This window comes from the organism of the source record quoted next, unplaced genomic scaffold (genome assembly GCF_019419815.1).
Source record: "Pyrus x bretschneideri cultivar Hongxiangsu unplaced genomic scaffold, Pyrus_bretschneideri_v1 Contig22, whole genome shotgun sequence".
Lineage (NCBI taxonomy): Eukaryota > Viridiplantae > Streptophyta > Magnoliopsida > Rosales > Rosaceae > Pyrus > Pyrus x bretschneideri.
The window spans coordinates 2,806,699-2,831,716 of NW_025999524.1; the positions used below are offsets into that span (position 1 = coordinate 2,806,699).

The 25,018-nt window shown below is 38.4% G+C and overlaps 6 protein-coding genes across 13 annotated transcripts; all 6 read right to left on the reverse strand.

Annotated features, from left to right (window-relative positions):
• Positions 1 to 37: 37 nt before the first annotated feature.
• Positions 38 to 3,353, reverse strand: LOC125477604 (clp protease adapter protein ClpF, chloroplastic-like). The gene is given in 10 exon segments (XM_048584923.1): positions 38 to 339; positions 473 to 513; positions 622 to 667; positions 906 to 1,020; positions 1,316 to 1,486; positions 1,654 to 1,748; positions 2,186 to 2,245; positions 2,357 to 2,656; positions 2,658 to 2,803; positions 3,161 to 3,353. Coding segments are annotated over 9 exon segments (1,017 nt in total). The 5' UTR covers positions 2,691 to 2,803; positions 3,161 to 3,353; the 3' UTR covers positions 38 to 183.
• A 1,074-nt stretch (positions 3,354 to 4,427) lies between these two features.
• On the reverse strand, positions 4,428 to 9,637 carry LOC125477839 (protein GDAP2 homolog). Of its 4 annotated transcripts, XM_048585339.1 has the most exons (16): positions 9,455 to 9,630; positions 9,099 to 9,270; positions 8,498 to 8,961; positions 8,287 to 8,364; positions 8,020 to 8,075; positions 7,789 to 7,908; positions 7,622 to 7,692; positions 7,060 to 7,153; positions 6,719 to 6,922; positions 6,197 to 6,448; positions 5,752 to 5,860; positions 5,580 to 5,647; positions 5,213 to 5,282; positions 5,057 to 5,131; positions 4,871 to 4,962; positions 4,428 to 4,766 (listed from the first exon to the last, which is right to left on the reverse strand). In XM_048585339.1, the coding sequence occupies exons 3-16, from the start codon at positions 8,828 to 8,830 to the stop codon at positions 4,691 to 4,693; spliced, it is 1,698 nt and encodes a 565-aa protein (XP_048441296.1). In that variant the 5' UTR covers positions 8,831 to 8,961; positions 9,099 to 9,270; positions 9,455 to 9,630; the 3' UTR covers positions 4,428 to 4,690. The 4 variants fall into 4 exon arrangements, with proteins under 4 accessions (XP_048441296.1, XP_048441294.1, XP_048441295.1 ...); XM_048585337.1 differs by having other exon boundaries at positions 7,622 to 7,908; positions 9,455 to 9,637; XM_048585338.1 differs by having other exon boundaries at positions 7,622 to 7,908; positions 9,099 to 9,341; positions 9,455 to 9,637.
• Positions 9,638 to 10,235: 598 nt separating this feature from the next.
• Positions 10,236 to 11,861, reverse strand: LOC125477786. The gene is made up of 4 exons (XM_048585250.1): positions 11,593 to 11,861; positions 10,970 to 11,059; positions 10,792 to 10,888; positions 10,236 to 10,536 (listed from the first exon to the last, which is right to left on the reverse strand). The coding sequence occupies exons 1-4, from the start codon at positions 11,837 to 11,839 to the stop codon at positions 10,395 to 10,397; spliced, it is 576 nt and encodes a 191-aa protein (XP_048441207.1). The 5' UTR covers positions 11,840 to 11,861; the 3' UTR covers positions 10,236 to 10,394.
• A 613-nt stretch (positions 11,862 to 12,474) lies between these two features.
• Positions 12,475 to 14,701, reverse strand: LOC125477605 (UDP-glycosyltransferase 708G1-like). 4 transcript variants are annotated; one of them, XM_048584927.1, is made up of 3 exons: positions 14,414 to 14,701; positions 14,191 to 14,313; positions 12,475 to 14,050 (listed from the first exon to the last, which is right to left on the reverse strand). In XM_048584927.1, exon 3 carries the CDS (start codon positions 14,022 to 14,024, stop codon positions 12,600 to 12,602), a length of 1,425 nt encoding a protein of 474 aa, XP_048440884.1. In that variant the 5' UTR covers positions 14,025 to 14,050; positions 14,191 to 14,313; positions 14,414 to 14,701; the 3' UTR covers positions 12,475 to 12,599. The 4 variants fall into 4 exon arrangements, with proteins under 4 accessions (XP_048440884.1, XP_048440882.1, XP_048440883.1 ...); XM_048584925.1 differs by having other exon boundaries at positions 14,191 to 14,320; XM_048584926.1 differs by having other exon boundaries at positions 14,195 to 14,313; positions 14,414 to 14,700.
• Positions 14,702 to 19,379: 4,678 nt separating this feature from the next.
• Positions 19,380 to 20,380, reverse strand: LOC125477733 (UDP-glycosyltransferase 708G2-like). Its single transcript, XM_048585148.1, has 2 exons — positions 19,996 to 20,380; positions 19,380 to 19,750 (listed from the first exon to the last, which is right to left on the reverse strand). The coding sequence occupies exons 1-2, from the start codon at positions 20,378 to 20,380 to the stop codon at positions 19,380 to 19,382; spliced, it is 756 nt and encodes a 251-aa protein (XP_048441105.1).
• Positions 20,381 to 20,852: 472 nt separating this feature from the next.
• LOC125477606 (26S proteasome non-ATPase regulatory subunit 10-like) lies at positions 20,853 to 24,010 on the reverse strand. 2 transcript variants are annotated; one of them, XM_048584929.1, is made up of 6 exons: positions 23,995 to 24,010; positions 23,150 to 23,463; positions 22,814 to 22,946; positions 22,437 to 22,561; positions 22,140 to 22,286; positions 20,853 to 21,095 (listed from the first exon to the last, which is right to left on the reverse strand). In XM_048584929.1, exons 2-6 carry the CDS (start codon positions 23,336 to 23,338, stop codon positions 20,961 to 20,963), a joined length of 729 nt encoding a protein of 242 aa, XP_048440886.1. In that variant the 5' UTR covers positions 23,339 to 23,463; positions 23,995 to 24,010; the 3' UTR covers positions 20,853 to 20,960. The 2 variants fall into 2 exon arrangements, with proteins under 2 accessions (XP_048440886.1, XP_048440885.1); XM_048584928.1 differs by lacking the exon at positions 23,995 to 24,010 and adding an exon at positions 23,838 to 23,970.
• Positions 24,011 to 25,018: the final 1,008 nt, after the last annotated feature.

Below are 25,018 nucleotides of genomic sequence, written 5' to 3' on the forward strand. Positions count from 1 at the left end.
AGTTTAAATTCAAATGTTAAAAGTAGCACTATAAAAATTATGACAAAACGCCGTCGTATAAGGCAGAATAAAATTTCAGACAAACAGACAAGAGACCTGTTTAGATAAAGAAGAAAAGAATATATTGATGGGCAGTACGTGAATCAGCATCTTATAATACAAGGGTCTGTTGCCGGGATTTCACTAAGCATCACTTCCTTCCCCCTCGTCTTGTGGATCGTAGGGGATTTCATGTCGTGGCCGATTGTACTTCTCTCGCAATTGCTTGATGGGGATGAAATCTCCAGCTGCATCCATCCCATAGAACAGAAAGGAAATGTAGGGATGATCAAATCGATCCTGCACAAGGTTAACGAAACAGACTGGTTTGGCAGGGAATTTTTTTATGTTCTTCAAGGACAAATACAACTCAACAAGAGGAAACAAAACATCAGCGATGAAATGAAACAAAAAGAGGGAGACTTCTACTCACCAAGTCTGGTTCTTCAGGGGCTAACAAATTCTCCTCAGAAACTGCAAAAAGACAGGCGGATTAAGTGCCTAAAATGCAGATATATAGGCAACGCGAGAGGAGAAGACTTAAATCTGAGAAGGTTTTGGGTCAAAAAGTTCGAGTATTACCATATGCCACCAGAAGGTTGGGGTCCGCATGTACATCAACCAAAATCTGAGGAAAGATGATGTGGATATCATTCAAAATCTTATTGCATTGCATGCAATGCTTACTCACCCACACAGCAAGAGTATGATAGAAACGGGGATAGAAATCAAAGCAATCAATCAGAAGCAAACCATGCATATATCATTACTGTTGTTATTACTGATATTCCAATTCATTTTAATAGATCGTATCAGAAGCATATGTGAGTGCATAGTCATGAAGGGCTTTAAAATAGGTTTCAAACCTGATAAAATGGCTGATTAGAACCGCGTGTCAACTTTTCAACCTGTGCAGTTTTCATCCATGTACTTGATTCAGAACACACCGGATCCATCCCACAAACCACGGCGCGATAGCCTGAAAAAATAACATAAGATTTGTATAACAGAAGAAAGCACGAGAGGAATGAAGCAATGAAACACATAAAATCCAGTTTTACTTTTTCAAGCTGCTACTTGTTAAACAGATTCTTCAAGGTTTTTGTAGTGAAAATTTTGATTGAAATTGCTCCAGATTTATAAAATACAACTACCCAAATATGCACCCAACATGACTACACAATCAAGAAGCATACTTTTTCAGACTACTGGACACCACAGCTTACATAAAAAATAATTTGGAAGACAAATCTCAGCAAAACACGGAATACATACCAAAATTTTATGCCTCACTCTCTGTCCCAAACGAAATGAATAATTTGCATTTTCATGTGCTAAAGCTTTGGCGGATGCAGCCAGCGACTCTGCCTCCAGTTTAGAAATTGTATCTCGTAGCTTGGCTGCCACTGCATAATTCTCACTCTCAATTGCATTCTGCAGGTCTGCACTGTAAGGAAAGACAAAGAAGCAGTATACTTTAATGAATAGTTGACCGCATATGCCAAAATCATCGAAGGGTCAAAAGGAAGTAGAAAGAAGAAACATATAAATTCCACCATTTGTACTGAATTAAACTATTAATTAGATAGAATATGGAAAACTTTGGGGAATTACCGTAAGCGAATGATACTTATCGCCTTATCTTGAGCTTCACTCTTTGGGGACAAACCCCTTTTTGCCTCCTGCTGCTTAATAACCTCAGCTTCAACCTTCCAAGAAGAGCACTTATTAGGAACGCCGCAATTATTTCTTTCTCCATTCACCAGGAAGCTTACACTGTGTTGATATGGGACACACCAAAAGACTACATTCCAACAGTCGTTTTCAAAGACCAACAAAGCAGCTAACATAGATCTTGTTAACAGCACTTTTTGGTTTTTGTAATGTTACTAAACTTTAAGTTTCGTCATCATGGTTCATAGAAAAGCTAGGAACACTAAACCTGCATTAACAATTGCTACTGTTTCTCTAGATATTGCTAAGAAAGTCTACAGAAGATTAAAAGGCCTTCTTTCATATTCTTTGCCTTCTGTAATTTGGAGCTCAAAATTTGTTAGATTAAAAGAAAAAAAGAAAAAAAGATATTATAAGCAAGCCTTGCCCACCTGGTTAGCATATCACTTATATTCGGGATGAGAGATCTAACCTCAGTCAGCTTGTTTCTTAGTTGTTGTGCAACATCATACTGTTCCGTGTTCAAAGCATACTGCCAATGCATCCCAAGAATCAAATGCTTGTTAGACTAACAAAATTGAGAGAAATCCACACTAGTTAAACCTAATACGAAATGAAAGCTACAAGAGAAGAACCATTGAACCTGTACTCGAGTTGCCAGGTCCAGCTGAAAAAAGAATATCAAAATATCTTCATTAGCACTCTCACTCTGCTCCGAGCTTGCATTCAACCCCTGATCACCCCCTTTAAACAGCCAACCAGCTTCCACCCTCATATTCCTTTGTCTTACCACATCGGTGTTACCTCTTAAGAATAAGCTTTGACGGCACAGATGCCGGATACCACACCTTTCGACACCAGTACTCATCCGGGTTTTGCTCATTAGTTTGAAATGCCTCCTCCACGAAGGCATTGATCCACATACCGCACCATTGCAAGACGCAGGTCAGAGCACTCAGTGACAGACCTTGCACCATTTTGTTCTACTGATCAAACTCGATACCCTTCACAGAATACTACGCTTCCTCAGTTGTTCTTCCACACTTGTGTATAGAAATATCAGCATCTATACATATACAGTAAGTCCACACTTACACTTCAATTCATGCAGATATCTATTTTTGAAACATGCAAGCAAAACAAAAACATTAAATTCGAACCGGGTCCCGGAAACCCCACTTCAATAAAAATCATTCAAGCAAACATTCCTGATATGTACAAAAACAAGTGCAAGACATCAACTTCCAGGCTGTGAAAAAATGGAAAAGTAAAATAATCACATAAACCCAGTGGAAATTCACATAAACCCAGTTGAAAACTCGTATCAAAATCCCATCTTTCTAAATTATCCCATTAAATACTCATTAATTGTGTTCTAAATTTTAGCGGAGCAATCCTATTCCAATAAGCAAACAAAATAGATTAGCCTGAGTATTTATTTGCTCACCGGAGAGTGGCCGGAGAAAGCAGAGAAGAAGCAAACTCTGGCTGCCTGGTTTTTGGGTTCGCCTTCGTCTTCAAGATTTTTATGAGAATTAAGTTGCAGAAAATGTAGAAAATAGTGTGTGGAACCGGAACGGTTTCAAGCTGAGTCGCACTGGGATTTATCGGGTGCGCCGTGGATTAGGATATTACTGTGTTTCTCTCGAAAGTAATCTGACTAGTGTAACCAATAGATTTGGAGAACAGAAGGAGAAATATCTATGTATTTTTTTTAAAAAGAATTGTTATTAACACTTCAAAAATCTCATTTAACGCTTCAATTTTTTTATAATTAAAAAAAAATACATTTATGAGGAGTGTAGAATGATATTTTTGGAATGTTAATAACAATTCCCTTCTTAAATTAAACTATTTTTATTTTACTGTACTACTTTTTAATTTTGTATTTTTTTTTGTTTTAAAATGGAAGGAGAGAGAGAAAGAGAGGGAGAGAGAATGTGGGACTTTTTATTTTTTATTTTTTGATTAGAGATATGTTAGAATCATGTGAATTTTAACGAAAAATCACAGTTTTACACTAAAAAGTCAATCATGGTATTTATCATTAAAACTCAAAGTTTTTAAACTCTTTTCATTAGTTTTCACTAGAATTATAGGTAGGTGAGGCTTTAAAAAAATAGCAAAATTTTGGTTGTGTGGAATTACATTACTACCCACAGTTCTTATCTATGTTCAGTTTTAATTAGAGGGTTAATGATAATTTTATGAGTTTTGGTGGTTCTATTATATTAATATGGAGTTTAGATTAACCAACTCCTTATTTCCAACTTTTTTTGGGTAATTTTAACCTTTTGGATTCAATAAAAAGAGAACTTTTTTTTTAGCCAAAAAAGTTTATGCGATTGGACCTTAAAATTTGAAAGCGATAGAATTGGTTTCTGAAATCGTCCACCGTCTATCATTTTAGTCATTTCGTGATAACTCACCGTTAAATAAAAATGAAATGACAAAAATAGCCTGACTTTTTGTCAAATCATTTTTGCCCATTGTTTATTAAATTGAGGGTATTTTTGTCATTTTAGTCTTTATTTAATAGTTTTTTCACGAAAATGACCAAAATGATTGACAGTTGACAAACTCAAGAAATATTTTTATCAACTTCAAATCAAATCTTAGAGATCAAGGTAAGGAGTTATACTAATCTCGTGGAACATTTTAACTAAAATGCTAAAGGAGAATCAATAGACGAAAACAAAAATTGCATAAAGAAATCTCAAACCAACTTTACATTTTATTGATAATTCATCCAAGACAAGACAATAAAGAATATTTATTATCAATTTCCATCTTTAGGTTCAAACAACATTTGCTTCATAAACAACTTTCCCAAAAAACAAAGGATATCTTTTTCTTCACAGGAAACCGGCAAATTCAACTCCCATCTACCTATAAGATACAAGAAAATAAATTTGAATCAAGAAATCACATGCCATGGACCTCCTTCATTGCCTCATGGAACCCTGTATTCGCAATGCTACGGTCGATGATACACATACTTGGTTCTCGGGTCCACGATAAGACCCTTCCCACCGTTCACTTCCAAATCGTGCCTGCATTGATCACAGGCCCGAAAATCATTAGAATCAAACGTCTGTTTACCTTCCAATGTAATCATTGCATGCTAGGATGGAGAAAAGGAACAAAGAAACTCAACTGGAACACAAAGTCAGGGATGGTCAACTGCTCACGAGGAACATATCGAAAGAGCTGCAGTAATCTATCTACATATACCACTTTCTTCCAGACCTAGAAACATAAGTTAGAATAACATTCACTTACAGCAGGCTTTTTAAGTGATGAAAGTCTTGATAACAAGAATCGCAAACAAACTTAGACATACCACATTGTCCACGAACAGTTGCAGGGCAAATATTGCAGCCTTCAGCCCAAATGTCGGGTGAAGGACGTATATTGCCTATGTAAAAAAGATAAAGATTAGAGACATGATTAACGGACATAGTTCCTAATGTATATGGACAAACGCAGTGATACCTACATGCAGATTACGTTGGTGTTTACGACCAAGTATCTGTTGTACCCTTTTCATCCACCCCAAGTCTGGCTGGCTGCAAAACATGCACGAAAGGATACTCAATCAGTTGCAGAGACATGCTATCAATATAAGCTATTAGTTTACTGATCATCACTTGTGTTCATAATTAGAAATTAAAATTCCACCGAAGAAGTTACTTCAATCTACGTTAGTTCGGCAGTTGTTGTGAGTGTTCGAAAATTCTTTTCTCATCTTTCACAGAAACTGAACTGTCACCTGGAGTGTGAGTATAGAATGACATGAAAAACCTTATGACCCTAGAATTGTTTGAAGTTTTGCATTTTCTGAAACTCAACTATGAACAACTTACAGCTGTAAAGATGCTGCAGAGTGGAAGTATACAATAGTATAAGGCTTTTGTATTAAGGGTTCAAACTCCTGCAAACCAATAAACAAGATTAGCTATACTAGTGGCCAACAACATAACTATACAATAACTCTACAACATATGCAGATTAATCCCAAATTTAATGCTGTATTACCTTAACAACATGGTGTACAAATCGTTCTAGATCAAGACATCGCAAAAGAAAATGTGCCCCCACTACCACCATTACAGGACGACCCTCGCTGTCAACCCCACCTCGGTAACTGAAATAGACAGAAAAATAGAAATTAGTTTAAATGAATACATCTCATACAACCATTTAGATGCAACCATTTTTAGATTCATAATATTCCTAGGTTCAGCCACCATTAGGTAGCAACATATCAACATTTGCATTGTTTTTAACAACATAAAAGCTTCTCCTTTTTTTTTCTGTGTACAAGATATGAGCTAACGGAAGTGCTACTGCTACCAATAGCAAAGAGTAAATTAGAATGAAAAGCACTTTACATATTAGCAGCTGTCCAACTGTGAAAATCTACAAGCTTAAGACTCCACAACTGCCACTGAGTTAATGATGAAAGAGTTATAAATCTTACACAATTTTCATTTCTGCAATTTCTGAAAGATTAAGAGAATTTGCTTTAGCAAGGTATCTTGAATGAAGCGAGTATTCTTCTGCAGCAGACAATGGAGGTCCACCAAGCTCGCCAAACCCAAGCATTTTAGCACAATTCCATCCACTTTTTGCTTGAGCAGTTTTCTCCCATTGTTCCTTGCGTCTCTGATCTGGATCTTTTATTAAGGACATGAAGGCAGGATCCAAATATGAATCCAAATATGATGAGTTCCTATATAACAAATTCAGCAAGTAAGTCAAGGATTTTAACCAAAAGAGCTAATGATAATGGTATATCAAAAGGAACAATAAGCTTGATAACCACAATAACAGAGAATGTAAGTGCACAGACATCTATGAAGTATGAAACTTGACTTATGAAACATGGAATTCTTCAGCAGCTTTCTCCGGCAAGAATTTTCTAGGCATCTCTTGATTAGTCAAAGCTGCCCTAAGTTTTTCTATGATATGCTAAAAAATTCTAATCGAGTCATTGACTGACCTTTGTACCAAGCCAACATCACTCACAGGAAGCTCAACTGGAGCCTGGGGAGGCTTTGGAATATTCTTCTTGGGTAAGGGCTTTATTCTGATTTTGCGCTCATCTATAATTGTCTCGCCATTTTCATCACCTACATCTGCAGGGAGCTTCGAGAAGGCAATCTCCTCTTCAAGTTTATCTCGGGGAAAGTAAAGCGGAAGTAATCTAGGTTGGGAAAAAAAAGTAAAGGGGAATGATTTCTCAATATTTTGTAACAGTAAAACCAAAAATGGAGTTTAGAAGTCACATATATCATGATGAAGCAGCCTGTGCTCTATAAATAAATAACTATGTTTATTAACCTTTTGTATATCTCTGTATCCATTGATGTGGTAGTACAAAAAACAACAGCTGCGATTTTATCTTTTTGCTTTTCCAGAAAACGTCGTACAGTCCCTGAAAAAAACAGAAAATAGATAAGTTGGAGAGTAAAGAATGAGAGAAATAATCGAATATTCAGTGAACTTTATCCTGCAGCAACTAAAACGTTGATGTATATACATGACTAAAATTTGAGTAATCCGGCACTCATACTAATAGATAAGCAAGTTATATGTATCATAGAATGCCAAAGACATGCACATATTTTAAAGATTGTACCATAATCTAACTCATCATAAGAGACTACATCTGCAAGAGATAACAGGAGCCATCCTCACTTTTATTTTGAATATTGGTTGATTGTTATCCTTTCCTTACCATGCGATATTAATGTTATGATTTTGTATATAATCCAACAAAAGCTAGTATCAGGCCTTTCTATTTCCCATGGATGCACAGATATGCTCAATGTACTTCACGTGCTTCACATAATACATCATTGCAAAGAAACTAACTTCTGAAACATGTAAGAAAGTAACTCACTTATAGCAACATGGGCAGCTGGCTCACGAGGGTAGTTCTTAGCTTCTGTATATATACAGCCCATTGCAATGCTACAATGCATTGGCCAAACAAAATAAGCTTCACACTTTACAAAGAACAAAACAAAAGGGAAGAACAATTGATAGCACAAATCATCTGCCAAGCACCTTTGCAGCCCATTTTCAATGAGAAGTTCAAGGCAAGAACGATAACAATGGCTCAGAGCATTTTCTGCAGCAGTATGGTATTTCACTGCATACTTGGGACCGACAGTATGGATAACCCTCCTGGAAAAATGTACAAGGAAAGAAACATCATTCGTTTAGTCAAAATACATACATGAAAGGGTACTTGTGCACAATGAACTCTCTAAATGAAAACTTTACTGCTGTACCCACCTAGCTGGAAGGTCATACGCTTTAGTAACCTTTGCCATCCCTGTTCTACATCCACCCTGCCAACAAACAGAGGTATATCAAATCAGTTGACTCTTAATAGAAACTAATTCTGACAGCACACCACAGGAGGCTTTAAAAAGCCAACGACATTGAAAATTCCATGTCGTATCCCATTCAACATCTTCGATTTTACCCATAAATCTGTATTTACATTGCATTTCAAGTTTCAACAACTGACGAAGAATGTCTGAAGACAAGAGTGCATACCAGTGCTGCACATTCTTCTGCAAGACCAGGTCCAGCCGCAGCATGCAAACCAGGACTACAATGTGCTTCATCCATGTTCTGTAAATCGTCCAATCGAAAAGCATGTCAGACTAGTACAATATATTAGACACTTGTTTCTTTTACCAATGTCACCAGGTTTATATATCACGAAATCTCTTTCAAAGATTCATCATCATAACCTAGTACTCACCTCATTTGTAGAATTCACTACCGCATCAACTTCGAGATTCCATGGGTTCCCTCTCCATAGATATATCTTTGAATTAATTTCATGGTCAACTGGAAATCTTGAGACTATCCCATTGCTACTGCTCTCTCCCCCAGATTGGGAAGTTAAAGGATCAGGAAAAAACGAATTTGAAAACGAATTTAACGAAGGATCTTCATTGTCATATTCCAAGGAAGAACGATGCTCTGAATTGCTCCACCGTGGAACTTGATCCAAAGTGACAACACAATCCCCGCTATCAGTCGGAGATCCGCCCCTGGTTGCAGTTGTGGCTGTAGCCACAGTCCGGTACATTTTTGTGACTCCGAATTGCAGTCACAATCCCGAAGCGAGAATCACTAGTAACACCAGAAATTTCAAAATTCAAGCTTTCAACTCCCACATGAATTCCACAATGCTAACCAAACTAATCACGCAGAATTTCCCTGAAAACGAAAGAAAGAAGCTATTTAACAATCAAATTTATCACATTTATATACAAATAAGATCATGATTTTCAACAAAGTTACACAAGTTAGCTAAAACAAATTTGAAGTTTTACACAACCAAATAAACCCTTTACCTAATTTTACCAGTTACAATTCCGCGAGCAATTTCAACCGAAAAATCACCTTTTCTTCTTCCTCCCCTCTTTTTGCTGAGAAGCCCCAATTCCAATTCAAATTCTAATAGAGCAAGCTTTCAAAGCACCAAACAGCTGAATTTCTTAGAAATCCCGTTTGGCAGCTGAGAAACTGCAAGAAAATGAAACGAATTCAATTGTCCATTACATAGAACCAACGGGAACTGTACATCTAACCCTAGCCTGGAATTTTCCGAGAAACAATTGAAATTGAAGATGAAAATCAAATAAATGAAATTAAAAAAAAAAATTGAAGAAATTGTAAAATCCGTGGAGAAGAGAGAGGGGAAGAGCACCTGTGTGACAGAGAGAGAGAGAGAGAGACAGCTATGATTGCTGGGTCGCTGAGCTTGCAATCCCCATGGGATTTTGGCCAAGATTAGGATATACACACGAATAATGTAAAACTAAATTATTAGTTTTTTATATAATTTTTTTACTGGACTTTTAATTTTTTTTATTTGGTTTTCTTGTCTTTTGCCTTTGATTACCTAGGAGATCTATGTATGCCTAAAACATAAATTGCGTTGGATATCATTTTACTATTATTATAAAAGTGAATAAGAGCGTTATTGAGTTTCAGTTGTAGAGTATATTACATATCCACGTATTATGAATTGAGTAAAATAATAATGATACATGAACGCATTTTAAGTTCATTGAAAATTTTCTCAACAATCATCTTTTTCCTACAATTCTTTGTGAAACCATGCATTTTAATGTTTTGAGAAAATAATAGTCACATGAACGTGTTTTCAGTAACATAAATTACCTTTTTGTCACAAATTTTCTTCATACGATTATGAAGCAAAAGTAGAAAAATCCGTATCGCTATCACTATGAAATGAAATCATAAATTCAAATGTTTGGAACTTTGTAATTTAAGATTGTAAAAGCCTTTACCTACTTTTTAAAGTTCATTATTTTGTTTTGTCCTACGTCTTTGTAATTTGAAGTATTCCCTAAATCATGCAAAAACCTGCATAATCCTCTTACATACTAGTCTCTTAGCACGCGCTTACATGTATAAATATCATAATTATATGCTCGTAATAGTCGGGGTCGTATCTCCCATACTGCGCATCAATTGAATCGTTTTATGCTCGTAGAGTCGTAGTAGTCGTGGTCGTGTACTCTTATTACAAATTTATTCATCTCTTCAAACGAGAAGATCCTACGAGTTACTTGGAAATTACGGTTTACAGAAAGCAGAGAGCTTGCACAAGTTAGTAAAAATCAATCCTTGACGCCAGCCTTCTCCTTCAACATTGCGATGAACTTGTCTTTCTCGTCAGGTGTCATTCCCTCCGCCGAGCAATCTCCAACTCCCCACTCCGCCCCGCGTATGCAGTACTTGTCTTGAATTTCCTTACTATTCCTGCACATTTTCAATTTCGATTCACATAACACTTTACAAGGTAACATACGACACGCGATACATCTGTATTTTGTTTCGACGTTGGAATTGTTGCTCATTCCTTAACAACACGATTGTTTGACGTAAATGATATCAAAACCTCGGTCACTCCTTTAAAGCCTCCAGGCTCGTGCTACTGTATATTTAGGGTTTATGTGTAGCAGTAGCACAAGCCTAGAACTTTGGCGGTTGATCTTATGCGAAGAACTGACTTACTTTTCTTTGTTGAGCTTGGATTTTTCTAGTAGCTCCTTGAGTATTTGAGTTGATCTGAATCTTGCATCATTTTCTGCATACTTTTTCTGGTTTTCTTCTGCAACAACATTTGGTCACATATTTGAGTAAGCTTGATGAATGTAATTCTCAGTGGACCGGGAGAGGGTGAAAGTTGAACCATTGAAGCGTTTGAGGAAGTCGATTTGAGGCAACTCAGGACCCGGAACTGATTCTATTCCGGTCGATCCTGATAGAAATCCAGCTTCAGCTGCAAACAAGGTACATAAATTTAATTTTTCGATCTTCTCAGCTTCCCTAATTTGAAAACTATGCTAGAGGACTAATACCTTACTCAATCATAGCAATTATTCATAAACAATAGTTACAATACCATGATCTGCATTCTGTTCCCTTGGTTCGAAAACAATGGTTAGCCGTCCTCCAATTTAAGGGCAAGTTGCATGGTTGACCGAACGGCCAGACCTACTGTTTGGCTACTTACATGTAAGATGTCGTTCATTCTTTTATGTCAATCAGAATTCGAGACATACCAAAACATTTCGTTAAAACTAGAAAAGTAAAAGTTGCTTCGAATATGTCACATTCTAATTTGTCTACAAACATGCATCTCCAAGAGGCCAAATAGTTTCCCTTTTAAAATCCAGGGACGAAAATGCAACTAGGGTTTCAGGTTGAGGAGGATTGTTACAATTAAGCCTTTTCGCATTTGTTATATGTCACTGATATCTCAACGGGAACAAATAAAGAAGAAATAATATTTGGGTCCTTTGAACTACGTACCTGGATTTGAGCAGAGGAGAATGGCAGCTGAAGCAGCCAAAGAAACGGAGCCTTGGAGAAGAACGCGGCGGCGAGACGTCGGAGCCGGAGAAGAAGAACTAGAACAAACTACGACGGTGGTAGGTCTTTTACAGCTCTTTACTTGGACTCTGCTATGCAGGTTACCAGGTTTTTCCCAGACATTTAAATTGGTGCTTGAAATATTAAAGGAAGAGTGGGAGAGAGCTGAAGATGAAGAGGAAGCCATGGTTTTGTTTGGTCCCCAAGCCGAATAAGAGATAACAAGTGGAGGTATATTAACTTATATTTACGGCTTATATCGACCACAGAAGCATACAACTACTTTTGAACGTTTTTTCACAAAACGGCAGTGTATTTGTACTCGTCAATATGTCGTTTGAGGTGACAAAACAAAAACGACGTGTTTTTATTTGCTCTGTTGTTTGCCATAAACACGGGTCGGTACGTAAGTGTTATAATACAAGTAATTGAATTTTTTTTAAGCATCCAACTACTTGTACTATAATACTTTTTGTACTAATCATATTCCCAACGCACTGAAAAGTTTCTTATCGATTAGGCTTTTGAAGTCTTTTGATGGAGGCAATAGTAGAAGACTTTGAGTAATGGAGTAAATGTTCTAAACTTTGAAAGTACGAACACATGTCATCCGTACAAGTCACTACAAAAATATAAGTATTTTTTCAATATAATTGTCACACTATCTGTAACGTGATATGATTAATTCATCCATAATATAGCACGTGTATATATTATTTACTGGACGATGCTTGTAGCTATCCCAAAGTCCACTTCGATGCCTGCTAAATTGTGATAATTAAATGACAATTAAGAAAATGAATGATTCTCGTGAAAATTCAGTATTGAGAACACATAATTTTCTTATTGTATTGAGGACACATAATTTTCATAAGAAAATTGCTTTGCCTTTATTACTGAAACAGAAACCAGACTGAGAAAACAGAGAAAGCTTGCCAAGACATGCCTCATGCATGTTGCTTCTTCCAATTCTCAATTAGCTGCTTGAACATTTTGTCCCGGCCACCACCGGCTCCGGCGGCCCTCTTAGCCTCTCCTCCAACCCTTTCAGCTTCCACCCTCAGATCTTCACTCTCCATCAATTCTCTAATCTTATCAGCAATCATTTGCCCCTTCACCACAATCCGATCACCACCACCCCAACCCCAAGTTTTGTCCCAAATCCCAACCCCACTCCTCACAACCACCTCTGCATTCACCTTTTGATCCCCATTCAGCGGCCAAGCCAGAACCCTAACTCCGTTCCACGCCGCCTCCACCACCGAGTTCCACCCACAATGGCTCACAAACCCACCCACCGCCTTGTGCCCCAAGATTTCTCCTTGCTCCACCCACCTTCTCACTACAACCCCCCTCCCCTTCACTTTTATTAAATTACCCTCATCTTCCTCCTCCCTGTCAACCAGCTTCTCCTTCACCACCCACAAAAACCTAACCCCACTTCTCACCAACCCTTCTCCCACCTCTCCGATTTGTTCCGTCGACAGAGCTGTCCTGCTTCCGAAGCTCACATACACCACCGACCCATCAGGCTGTTCATCCAGCCACCTCTTCAATCGATCGCCATCACCGACGTCTCCCTGCAGCTTCTCAAATTCACAGGGCACAAAAGGCCCAACAGAAAAAATTGGTGGCAACCCATCAGCCGTAATCACTTTCCCGCCATTAAGCGCGCCCAATGCCTCTGCTTCCAGCTCTTCAAACGAATTGATCAGAATCCCATTCAAATTTTTGAGCTTTGGACCGTCATCCAAGAACAAACTCGAAAAAAAACTGTTTGGATTCAGAAGCAATGGAGGAATCGACGATTTGGAAATTGGCGGACTGATGCCGGGGATTTCAAGAACACCATCGTCCGTGAGCTCTGTTAAAGAGGAAGCTAATTTGTGGTAAGATGCGAAGAGAGACAACATTCTGGCGGAGGTGGTGACAAGAACGTAGGCAGGGACATGAAAAGGGAGGCTTTCGACGGCGAGGATAACCGGGGAGATTAAACTGATGTCGAAGATAATGGCGGAGGGAGGCGGACAGAGAGAAGAGAGCAGAGGAGTGAGGAGGTATGCAGAGCGGCGGATGGCTTCAAACCTGACGAAAAAAGGGTCAGTGGATTTGGCCGTTGAAGGGTCTAGAGGAAGGAGATGGAACTCGAGCTCACTGACTCGGTCGGGGAAGGCGGAGAGGAAGCGAGTGATGAGTGACGACTCGGCGAGTGAGACTGTGGGGTGGGTGGTGATGAGGGTGAGAGTCAGGGGGCAATGGTTTTGGGAAAGCAGTAATGCGGCAAGTCGTAGAAAGGGAGTGAGATGGCCCATGCCGGCGCTGGGGAATAGAACGACATGAGTTTTGTGGAGGAAGTCGCCGGAGTCCGACATTGATGTTTGGAGTTGGAGTTTGGTCTCTGAGGAATTAAAAGAAGAAGAAGAAGAAGAAGAAGAAGAAGAAGCTAAATTATAACTGAATTAAATAAATTAAATTATAGCTAAAATCCCTAAATTAAAGAAAAATAACAAATTTAAAAGAAGAAGAAGAAGAAGTTACAGACCGCAACAATGGCTGGCTGATAGTGAGGAGGAGTCTCAGGAGGAGTGGCAGTGCCTGGTGTGTCTGCTGCACTTCACACTATCAGGTTTTGAGAGAAGATTCAGACTCCAACCTCCATGGCTGTTTTCTGCACATCCCCAAATTTAAAAACCCAACAAGAACATCTAACAGATAAATAATGAAATAATCTGAAACTTTCAGACAAGAGAAGGAAGTTTACCAGAGGGAGATCGCGACCTAGGAGGGAGAACGCGAGCTCGGAGACGAGGAAGATCAACGAGATCAGGGGAAGGACGCGAAAATTTCAGATCTAAAGAGAGAATCTGGTGGATAAATATTTATCTTTTATTTGTAAGTAGAGGCGATTCGGTATGGAATTCCAAATCGAACATGGTATATCGAATTCCAAATTGAAAATTTTCAGCATGGGAATTTGAAGAACAATCTCGAACTGAAATTTTGGTATTCTTAATTTTCATGATTCTCGAAATGTATTAATTATTTCTGGTTTGCATTTTCGATTTTGAGTTTTTAAGTTAAATTTTGAATTTTGAAATTTTTGGGTTACAGACTAAAATTTGACTTTTTCGCCTAAAATTTTGTTTTCCAATTGTATAACTATTTAAATTTAAACTTTTTACTTCATATCAATTTAAAATTTTATACCAATTGAAATACCAATTCATTCGTACCAAGTCAAATTAATGTTTCAAAGCTTCAAACTACTTAATTTCATGCTTTTATTTCTAATATTGACATACCCCGTCTGAAATCAAGGCGTGTTGGGCGTCACGTGAAAGTGACGTAGCCATGTGCACAGTGCGGAAGCAAGATTAATATAAGAAATGCGAATAAATAAAAACCGAACTAACTAAAGCACTAGATAAGATAAGGCGCAAGACGAAATAAGTGTGAATTCACAACCAGAGTATAAGTAGCCTAAGTGCAGTCCAGCAGGACAATTACTAATTATACAACACCCAAAGGTGACCATACAATGCTGATAATCTGTCAGAACTGCCGTAGATTCCTCGCAAGCCACCAAAAAGCACTCCTAACTAGAACCTGAAGGGGCGCAAAACAGAAAGTGTGAGTGGGCAAAAACAAAGTTTTTCAAAACTATTTCAATTACCAAAGATAATAACCCCTCGTCGTAAAACCTGTATAATTTCACAGAAAATGGAATACATATCTATACCACAACCATGCTCAGAATAGCAAAATTCACAATATGCCATGTCGAATATCTCAGCATAAAAAATATGTAAGCCAGGTGATATAAATCAATGCAAATGATATGTCAGCCAGAGTCATCTAATGTGACTTGTACAGTTGAATCTAAAGCTCATTCATCTAGCTGGAGTCACCTAACGTGACCTATACAACTCAAATCCACATCTCAACAAATATACCTGCACACGAGTCGGAACTACCTAAAGTGGTCTGTACGACAGGACTGGGTGTAAATAAATACGCTCAAGTGCTACGATCACGTGAAGACTGTGCGAATAATCGCGGGTCACCTACGAGTCGGAACCACCTACAATGGTCTGTACGACAGTACTATACACCTAACTTGGATCCAAGGTAAGCGTATCATGCAGGAGGTGAACATCATGTGAATGACTGTGCCCTAACTCTGGGCGGGAGCACTAACATCGAGGTGCAGGTTTATGAGCTCTCAACACATCTCACATAATCATCAATTCACATAAACAATCTATAACTCACCTGGTACTTACCTGAGCGTCCACCGTGTCAAATCACAATATGCACATATCATACAAATTCATAGTCTAAGTATAAATCAATAGGCATGGCATTTCAAACATAATTTCATTTAAATCGATTTTCTGGGAAAAATCTCAAGTATATAGGTATATACGGAAAACCAAAAGCCCACTCACTGGTATGTGGAAGGGTCGTAGCCCCCAAGCCTCGATTGACTGCACTCTTCCAGAGGATAGGTTTCACCTATATGCGAAACAACTATATAAACGTTAATTTAAAGCACATAAACGAAACTAGCTAATAACTTCTAAAACATTGCTTAAATGAGATGTTTAAATATACCAACGTGATCTACTCAACACCACAAACATCCCCATATTTTTAGAAAAATTTTCAGACCACCCACGTGCCTGCCAAGGCACGGCCAGACACGTCCCCACGTGTGGCCAACCCTAACGGAACAGTTAACGACAGTTAGGAATATTCCGTTAAAACCTTAACAGAAGTTAAGGGCGTTACCTGATGTCATTAGAATATTCCGTCAACTCTGACGGAATATTCGTCTTCTTCTCCGGCGGGCGTCGCCGGTTGCCGATGTCTGAAACTCGAATTTTCGCTGGTTTCTGGAAAAACTTTAAAACTTCATATCTCTTCTATTTCTCAACCAAATTCCATCAAATTTGTCTCAAATTAAAGCTTACAACGAAAAGAACAAAACTTTACCAATTTCAAGCCCTGAAATCCTTGGAATCTCGCCGGAGAAGCCTCGATAATCCGGCCAAACTTGAAACTCACTAAACTCAACTTCCCGACGTCCAAAACACTTCGTTTTTCTTCTCCAAGCTTTGTGAAGACGTTCTAAAACTTCCTAGCAGCTTAAAATCTCCTCAAAACTTCACATTTATGATTGCATGTACAGTGCTCGAATCGGAGATTATGGTTTCTCAGGAAAATGAAGGCTTCACGTCCAGATAATAATGTAGATGAGTTCCTGAGCTTGCAAGGAACATAAAAACATCCTCTTTGACGTCGATATGTGAAGAAATGGAATGGTTTAGGTGGTGTTCGTACGACTTGCACAAAAAATGGATGAAGTCCGAGAGACGGAGAAAGAGAAAAAGTCAACGGGGAAAAGGATTTGTGTGTGTGTGTTGTGTGGTCTAGTTTGCAACCAACCAAAAACAAGAAAACAAACGTAAGTCTAAGTTCCTAATTGGTTCCAAAATATTAAGGACTTAACATATTGGTCCACATCCAAAACTTAAACCACACAACACCACAAACGTTCAAGGGTACTTTAGTAATTTCACGCCATCGATACAAATATTTCTGGACGGGGTGTCACAAATATAGTCTACTATCAAACTACTTAAATTCAACATTCAACGTGCATGCAACCAAAAAATATATATATATATTTGGTTGAGTTCGAGATTTCTGAATCATTGAATATGTAATCCCAATTTTTGTACTGAAAAGTTCGGAATCGGTTCGGTATGAATCTCAAAAACTTCAGTATTATTGGTTTAGATTTTTTCAGTATATGATCGGGGTTTATTTGGTTTGGTTTGAAATTTTTGCAAAAAATTTCCAGCCCTACTTGTAGGTGTAATAGAGAGGTCTTGGGTTTGATTTTCGCCAAAGATAAATTTGAACTATTATTGGTAGTCAATTGTAAGGCCAAACCCTCCCCCTACTCTTAATATAAATATTATCTTTTGTTAAAAAAAAAATTCAAAATAAGGTAGAATGGTCATTTTGGAAAATCATTTAACTGGTATTAGCAGAAAGCAGGTGTTTCAAAGCTAATTTTTGCTGTACAATTAATGATACATTATTTATAAATTCTTGACATTATTATGTGGTCTTCCTATCGTTACGTTTTAATATAGTAGATGTTGTTGTTGTAGAATAGTGGATGTCCACTCATACAATTAAATAATGGCCCATTGTCTGCTGAAGCTTGCTGCACACTATTCTCATTTTCTATATAAATACAAACCCCACACAACACCAAAGTAGAGAGACTTACGGCAGAGAGAGAGGAAGGAAGAGGAAGAAAGAAAGAGAGAGAGAGAGAGAGAGGAATAAGAGATGAGAAAATAGTGAGAGTTATCTTTGTAATCTTATTATTCCAAATTATAATGAAGGCACCACTGTTGCCCCAAGAATGTACTATAGTCACACTGACTGTAGAGGAACCTCTTAAATTTTGTGTCTTGTTTCATTTATTCCACTATACACACCGTCGATTTTACAACAAATGTGAGATATTTGATTCACTCGGGAACGGATGCAAGCAAGTTTTTCGCAAGCCCTACTTTTCCATGTAACTTATGAGTTGAAGCATATAATTGACTATTGCTACCATCAAACCAATTATTGTAAAAAATAACTCGTTTATGGGTTGTTCACGTATTATAATCAATGTTAAATATCGGTATTAGTGGAATTATTGATATTTAAATTTGTGAAATGTCGAAGAATATATTGATATCAGTTGTTTTCGATGAAAATTATGATAATTTGTTACAAAACATGGAAATTTAAATGAAACTTTAGATAATGTAAATCATTGGTTTAAACAAAATATAAATATTTTTCCAATATTTACCCATATGTCAAAAATATCGAGAAAATCTGTTGATTTTAGCTTAAATTTAAGAATTTCTTCGATATGGGGTAAAATTTATATAATTGTCTCTACTTTTTTCTATTATTTCTACAAAAATATTAACTGTATCGAAAAAATCTCAAACACTGATTATGATATAAATGGACAACAAAGTAAAACATTGTGCATATCTTCCACACTATTTTCTCATCATTTTAGAGTCATAAACTTGTACACGCTATATGGTCACACACAAATTTGGCTACGCTTTCGTTTTTGTTTTTGTTTTTTTTTTTTTTTGGTTTTGATCAAAGGTGTTAATTTTATTACCAACAAACGACTAAATACAAAGGGTCAAAATAAGTGACACACAACAAAAACAAAAGAACCCAAAGTTACACAACACAGAGCCCAAAACACTAGTTGGAGCCCAAAAACTAAAATACCTTAGCCTTCTGCAGACGCCGCCACCGCTTACACAGAGCATCCTCGTCAGCACAAACCAACGCGCAGACCGCGATCAAGCATCCACCTCCCAGAAACGAAGAAGATGGTGACTACGCCTTTGTTACCAAAACTAGAGAAAGACACAAAAACATAAAAAAGTTTGCCAACCAGCTGCAAGCCTGCAACATTTGGATTCAACTCAAACCGGCCATACATGCATAAATTCAACTTCAGTCACTAAACCTCCTTCTTCCTCCACTCCTCAACGAGTCTCTTCAGCGTCTCCTCCCTTGCACCACCTGCTCCGGCAGCTTTCTTAGCTGCTTCTCCGATCCTCGCAGCTTTCACTCTCAGATCTTCACTCTCCATCAATTCCTTAATCTTCACAGCAATCTCATCTCTCTTCACTGTCAACCATCTTCTCCTTCACCACCCACAAGAACCTGAACCCGCTTTTCTCCAAGCCATCTCCCACCTCTCTGATCTGCTCACTTGACAGAGTTGTCTTGCTTCCGAAGGCCACATACACCACCGACCCATCAGGCTGTTCATCAAGCCACTCCAACGGCTGCGGTTGCACTGGATCACCGCCGCATCGATCACCATCCCCATGTGTAGGCAGCTTCTCAAATTCGCAGGATACGAAAGGCTCGACAGAGAAAACTGGAGGTGACCCGCCGCTGATCGCCTCCAGCCCCTCTGCTTCCAGCGCTTCAAACGTGAAAATCAGAACCCCATTTAGCTTCTGGAGATTCGGACCGACCTCTATGAATGTATTGGAAAAGAGGCTGTTGGAAACGCAGAGCAACGGAGGAATCGTTGATTTGCGTAATGGCGGATTAATGCGGGGATTGGAAGAACATCGTCATCGTTGAGTTGGGCTATGGAGGAAGCAAATTTGTGAAAAGATGACAAGAGAGAGTACATTCTGGCGTTGGAGGCGATGATGGTCTAGGCAGGAAGATGGTAAGGGAGGGTTTGGATGACGGGGAGGACGGGGGAGAGTAAACTGATGTCGTAGATGACGGCGGAGGGAGGAGGAGAGAGAGTGGAAAGCAAAGGAGTTAGGAGGTGAGCGGAGCGGCGGATGACTTCAAACTGGATCCAAAACGGGTCAGTGGAATTCACGGTGGAAGGGTCTATGGGAAGTGGATGGAACTGGAGGTGAGTAACTCGGTCGTGGTAAGCTGAGAGGAAGCGGGATATGAGAGCTGACTCGGCGAGGGAGACGGTGGGGTGGGCGGTGATGAGGGTGAGCCTCAGTGGGCAGTGGTTTTGGGCAAGCAATAAAGCGGCAAGTCGTAGCATGGGTGTCAAGTGCCCCATCTGGGAGCTGGGTAAAAGAACGACATGAGTTTCGGGGGTTTGGAGAAGGCTGCCGGAGTCTGCTGGCATCTTGGTAGGGAGGCGGTGGCAATGGTAGTCGCTAAAACAGAGAGCTTTGAGTGTGGAGAGGCCACATGTGAAGCTTGCATTAAATCGTGACTGAAGTGAGAAAAACCGTCGAGGTCAATTTATAGGGTCAAAATTGTGAAACTAGCATTAAATTATACAGAGAGACTAAATTTTTGCAAAACCAAATTATTTGTCATCAATAGAATATAAGACCGAATTTTTAAATTAAATTTTATAAATCAAATGATGTGATTGTTAATGATGATAGGAGGAGAAATAATCCTAATCAATTTTTCTTTGTTAAAAAAAAAAAGAGAGGTAATTGATTGATTTAAATATTTAAGAAAGTTAATTTACCAAAAATAAATCATCAAGTCAAGTTTTCAACTGAGATACAAATTTTAGTAGGCCAACATGTGGCAGTAGTACTGAAATAGTGAAACCGAAATTGTCGATGGCCTGCAAGAAATCCTTTGGTTAAACAGCACGCAAAACTCCTATTTCCTCTTTGTTTCTGAGTGGCTATTTAAACATCACTCGTGCAGTTTGTTTCCACAAAAAAGAAAGCAAATCGAGAAAATCATCCTTCAATCATGGCCTTAGCAGCGTCGATCAAAAGTGGTCTAAATTCTTTAGAAGCTCGACCAAGCACCGTGTATCCTTCCTTGTCTTCCACGTCCACGTCCGCTCCGTGCCTTATTAGAAGGAGACAAACCTGCCATCGACACAAATGATTGGAGATCTCAGAAAAACGATGAATTATGCCTACTGTTTGACAGAAGTAGAAGCTAATACAAACTTCTTCCCATGTCAACTTGGTATTAAATTGATGACTGAGAAGTGCACCATTAACACGTACCAATGACAAAACTAATGAAAATAGCTTGAAAACGTTGAATCTTAATCAAAACGTCTAATACTTTATTGAACAAAAAGATAATAAAATATTAATCAAAACACAAATTATATATAACCTAAACCTATACAACAATATGGTTCAAACCAAGAGGGAAACAATTCATGCAGGTCATAATAACTATTGCAACCTCTGCAGAATTTCTCATCATTTTCTCTACAGCATCAACACACTGACCATTGTTCTATCCTTCGCATTATCTTAACCCGAAAGCAGAAATCACTGAGCACAACAGTTAATTTATTTCCCGTTTACAACGGGCCTATTTGTCCAGCAATAACAAAAACAGAGATGTAAAAGAATGCCACGAAATTGGAAGAAGAAATTAAACACCACAGGCAACATGCATTATATATTGCACGCCATCAAGCTAGAGTGAACACGTTAAGCACTCATTCAACGGCCTCTAAAAAGCCAGGATCAAGGTCAGTGTTTAAAATCAATTGGAGAAACACCAAAGATCTTCAAGCCCTTCTTCACTATAGTTGCCATTAGGCAGAAGCATTATATGATATGGAGCCGTCAAGCCTTTCAGATAGTAATTTAAGGCGCATATTACAGTCAAGTCCATATTAGTCAAACAAAGACAGAATGAAACACAGTAAATTGCAACCAAGCATGCATTTCCTAAGACTAATCTCTTTCTCAACCTTTATTTCATTGCTATAATCCGAATCAGAAATGCTCAATCCCAACTGGTGTATTAAAACAAGAGTGTATAGAGTAGACTCAAAAGGGGCAATAAAAGTGGCATTCATGATGTAATTCTTGACCAACCAAACAAATATCTCCAATGTGTTCGGCAAAAATAAGAATCTCTTTCTCAGAGTCACCCAAACATACCTCTTTGTTATCGCAAATCACCGCACCCATGAGAGGAGTCTGACCAGCTCTATCAATAGCATCAACCTCTGCCCCTTCCTCAATTAAAAGCTCACACAGTTGTGATTTTGCAGTGCTAGCTGCCCGGTGCAATGGGGTGCAACCAACCTGAGCACAATGCGTACCATATGATCACAATTTAGCAAATACAAATAAACTAAACACTCCATCAGCGCACGGTGTTCATTAAACTGGATACATACTTAAATTAAAGGTTCCCCTTCCCCAGATAAAACACTATTATGCTAAGTTACAAACCTTGTCCTTCAGATTAACCTTTGCCCCATGGGAGATCAAACTCTGAGCAACCTCAAACCATCCCTTACTGGCAGCATAATGAAGGGCAGATCGACCACCATTGTTTTTTAAATTAACATCAGCTCCTGTTAAGAACCATAAAATCAGAAGATTGAAATAGCACAATCAGCCATGTTCAAGTAACCATCATTGTTTTTCAAACGATATTCTACTTTAAACCCAATTAAACAGCGAGGAGGGGGATTTGAAACTTGGGTGCATAGAGAAGCACATCCGCTCTAGCCAACATGACTACGCCCACCACATGTACTACATTGCCTAGTTAACGGTGATACAAACAACATGAAGCAGATAGCAATGAAATCTGACAAATTTACCTTTGCTTAGCAATGGCTCAACTATTTCCGAATTCCCAATGCTGGCCGCAGAATGAAGCGGCGCCCATCCGTCATCATCCGTGCTGTTTATCACACTTGTTGATTCATCAGCATCAATCAGCAGCTTCACCACCTGAGTCCCCAAAACGCCACAAATTCTTCAGCTTTGTAGCGAAGAGCATTCACAATTACAAGCTAAATGAGAACGAATTCAAAGTACTGATTTTCAATTGAAACAGAAACCAAATAGAAAGCAGAGGGCACCCTCAAATTTCTCAATTCCCCCAGTTTCTCGGGAAACAAACAGGACATTGAGGAACTTGGAAGAAAACGGACCTCGGAGCGACCTGAAGAGACCGCGACGTGGAGGAGGGAGCGGGCGTCCTCGTTCCTGAGAGAGAAAGCTTCGGCGAGCTGTTTCATTGAGAGAGATTTGAACGCCGAAGAATCACCGGTTTCGGCGGCTCTGAAGAGATCTTCGGCTTTGAGTTTCTGCTCGGACGGCGTTGGATGATCGATCTCCATGTCCACGGCGAACTGTACGGAGCAAGATGGTAGTTAGGGCTTTGGGGATTTTACAGTCCTTCCCGGTTTATTTTCGTGCTGGACAAGTTGTGACTTGACGGTGATAGTGTGACGGTCGTTCCAGTCTGCGGTGGCATGGACATAGTGATGTACCAATTTGTCATATAAGTTAAACCGAACCAAAAACCAAATCAAACCGAATAGTAATTTCCGTATATTTTTTATTTCGACAAAGAATCGAACCGATTCAGTTCTAATTTAAATAAGATAAATAAAAACAAAAACAACGTATTAACAAAAAAATGCTATTATCGAGACTCCAAAATCTTATCGTGCACTTATAAATCAATTTTTATTCTAAATAAAAAAGTTTAAAATGCACAATGAGATTTTTAAAGTTTCAACATTATACAGATCACATTAGATTTATTTATGAAAAAAAAATATTAGATCAATTCCATACGATATTGGACAAAAGTTTTGAGTTTGAATGTCTCACTTTTGTATCAAAATAGAAAAAACAACCAAAACTAAATGGATCACGAACTTAAGCTATATCTTTGAAATGGATATCTTGAACTCAGATACGAAGTGCATGTAAGTAGGGTGCCCCAAAGGGGTGACCTGAGAACACAAAATGCGTAAGCGGTGCTTACAATGTTTGTAGCGGGCAACACCATTTGTGTTCTCAGTATCACACCTTTGGGGTGACCATCTACTATATGAACGGGGATCAATTTGCAATGTTGAAGAAGAAGATCTAGCTATTTTTGTTATTTGCCAGGTTGCTGTTTAATTTATAAGGGTGAAGTGTGCAGAAATCAAGACCTTATGCGCCACACAATGTTGTCATTTTTTCGACATCAAGGGACGTTGTCGTATATGGATAGAAACACCATGCTTCTTTGCCCTAATAATTGAATGCAAACTAAGAATGACAACATTCAAATTAATCGCGGCCGTCGAACCTTAATCAAAAGTTGACAGATTTGTTAATTGATACAAGAAAATTGAAATGCTCTTTAATTTATTGTTTTTGGTCAAATTTGTCCAAAATGAAAATATCGCTTCGATAAAAAGGCAACTCAAACTAACAAGCTTTATCGTTTTAGGAAGGTCGGTGGAGGAACGTATATCGTGTTTCGTCTTTGTTTTGCAATTTCACATCTCGAATTAGTGATTTTTTAATCATAAAATAATATGATTGTGCCAAAGCTTATCCTAAAAAATAAAAAAAAGTAATGAAAAATGATTAAAAATTTTGAGTTTTAATGATAAAGATAAAATAAAAGGTAAAGTAAATAGTACCATGATTGATTTTTTAATGTAAAAATATAATTTTTCGTTAAAATAAACAGTACTAAACGTTTTTTGTTAAAATTTATTAAAAAATATCGTTCTCTTATCTTAAAAAAAAAAAAATCATTGTTCTTCGGTGCCAACTCGAAGGCCCAGAAGACTATAAATGCCAGGCAGGAAGTAGGCTGGACATGGCAGGCATTAAGCAAAAGAAGCCCAAGACATGTCAAACTCTGAGCTCATTGCATAAGTGGATCCTTCCCGTTCCTTTCAAGCAGAAGCTTGGCACTTGGCAGCAAGCCGGACCACGGTGTCCCACCACGTCATCCTACCACGTGTCAACGTGAGATAGGGTTTAGGAGGGGACCAAAATGTTGGAAA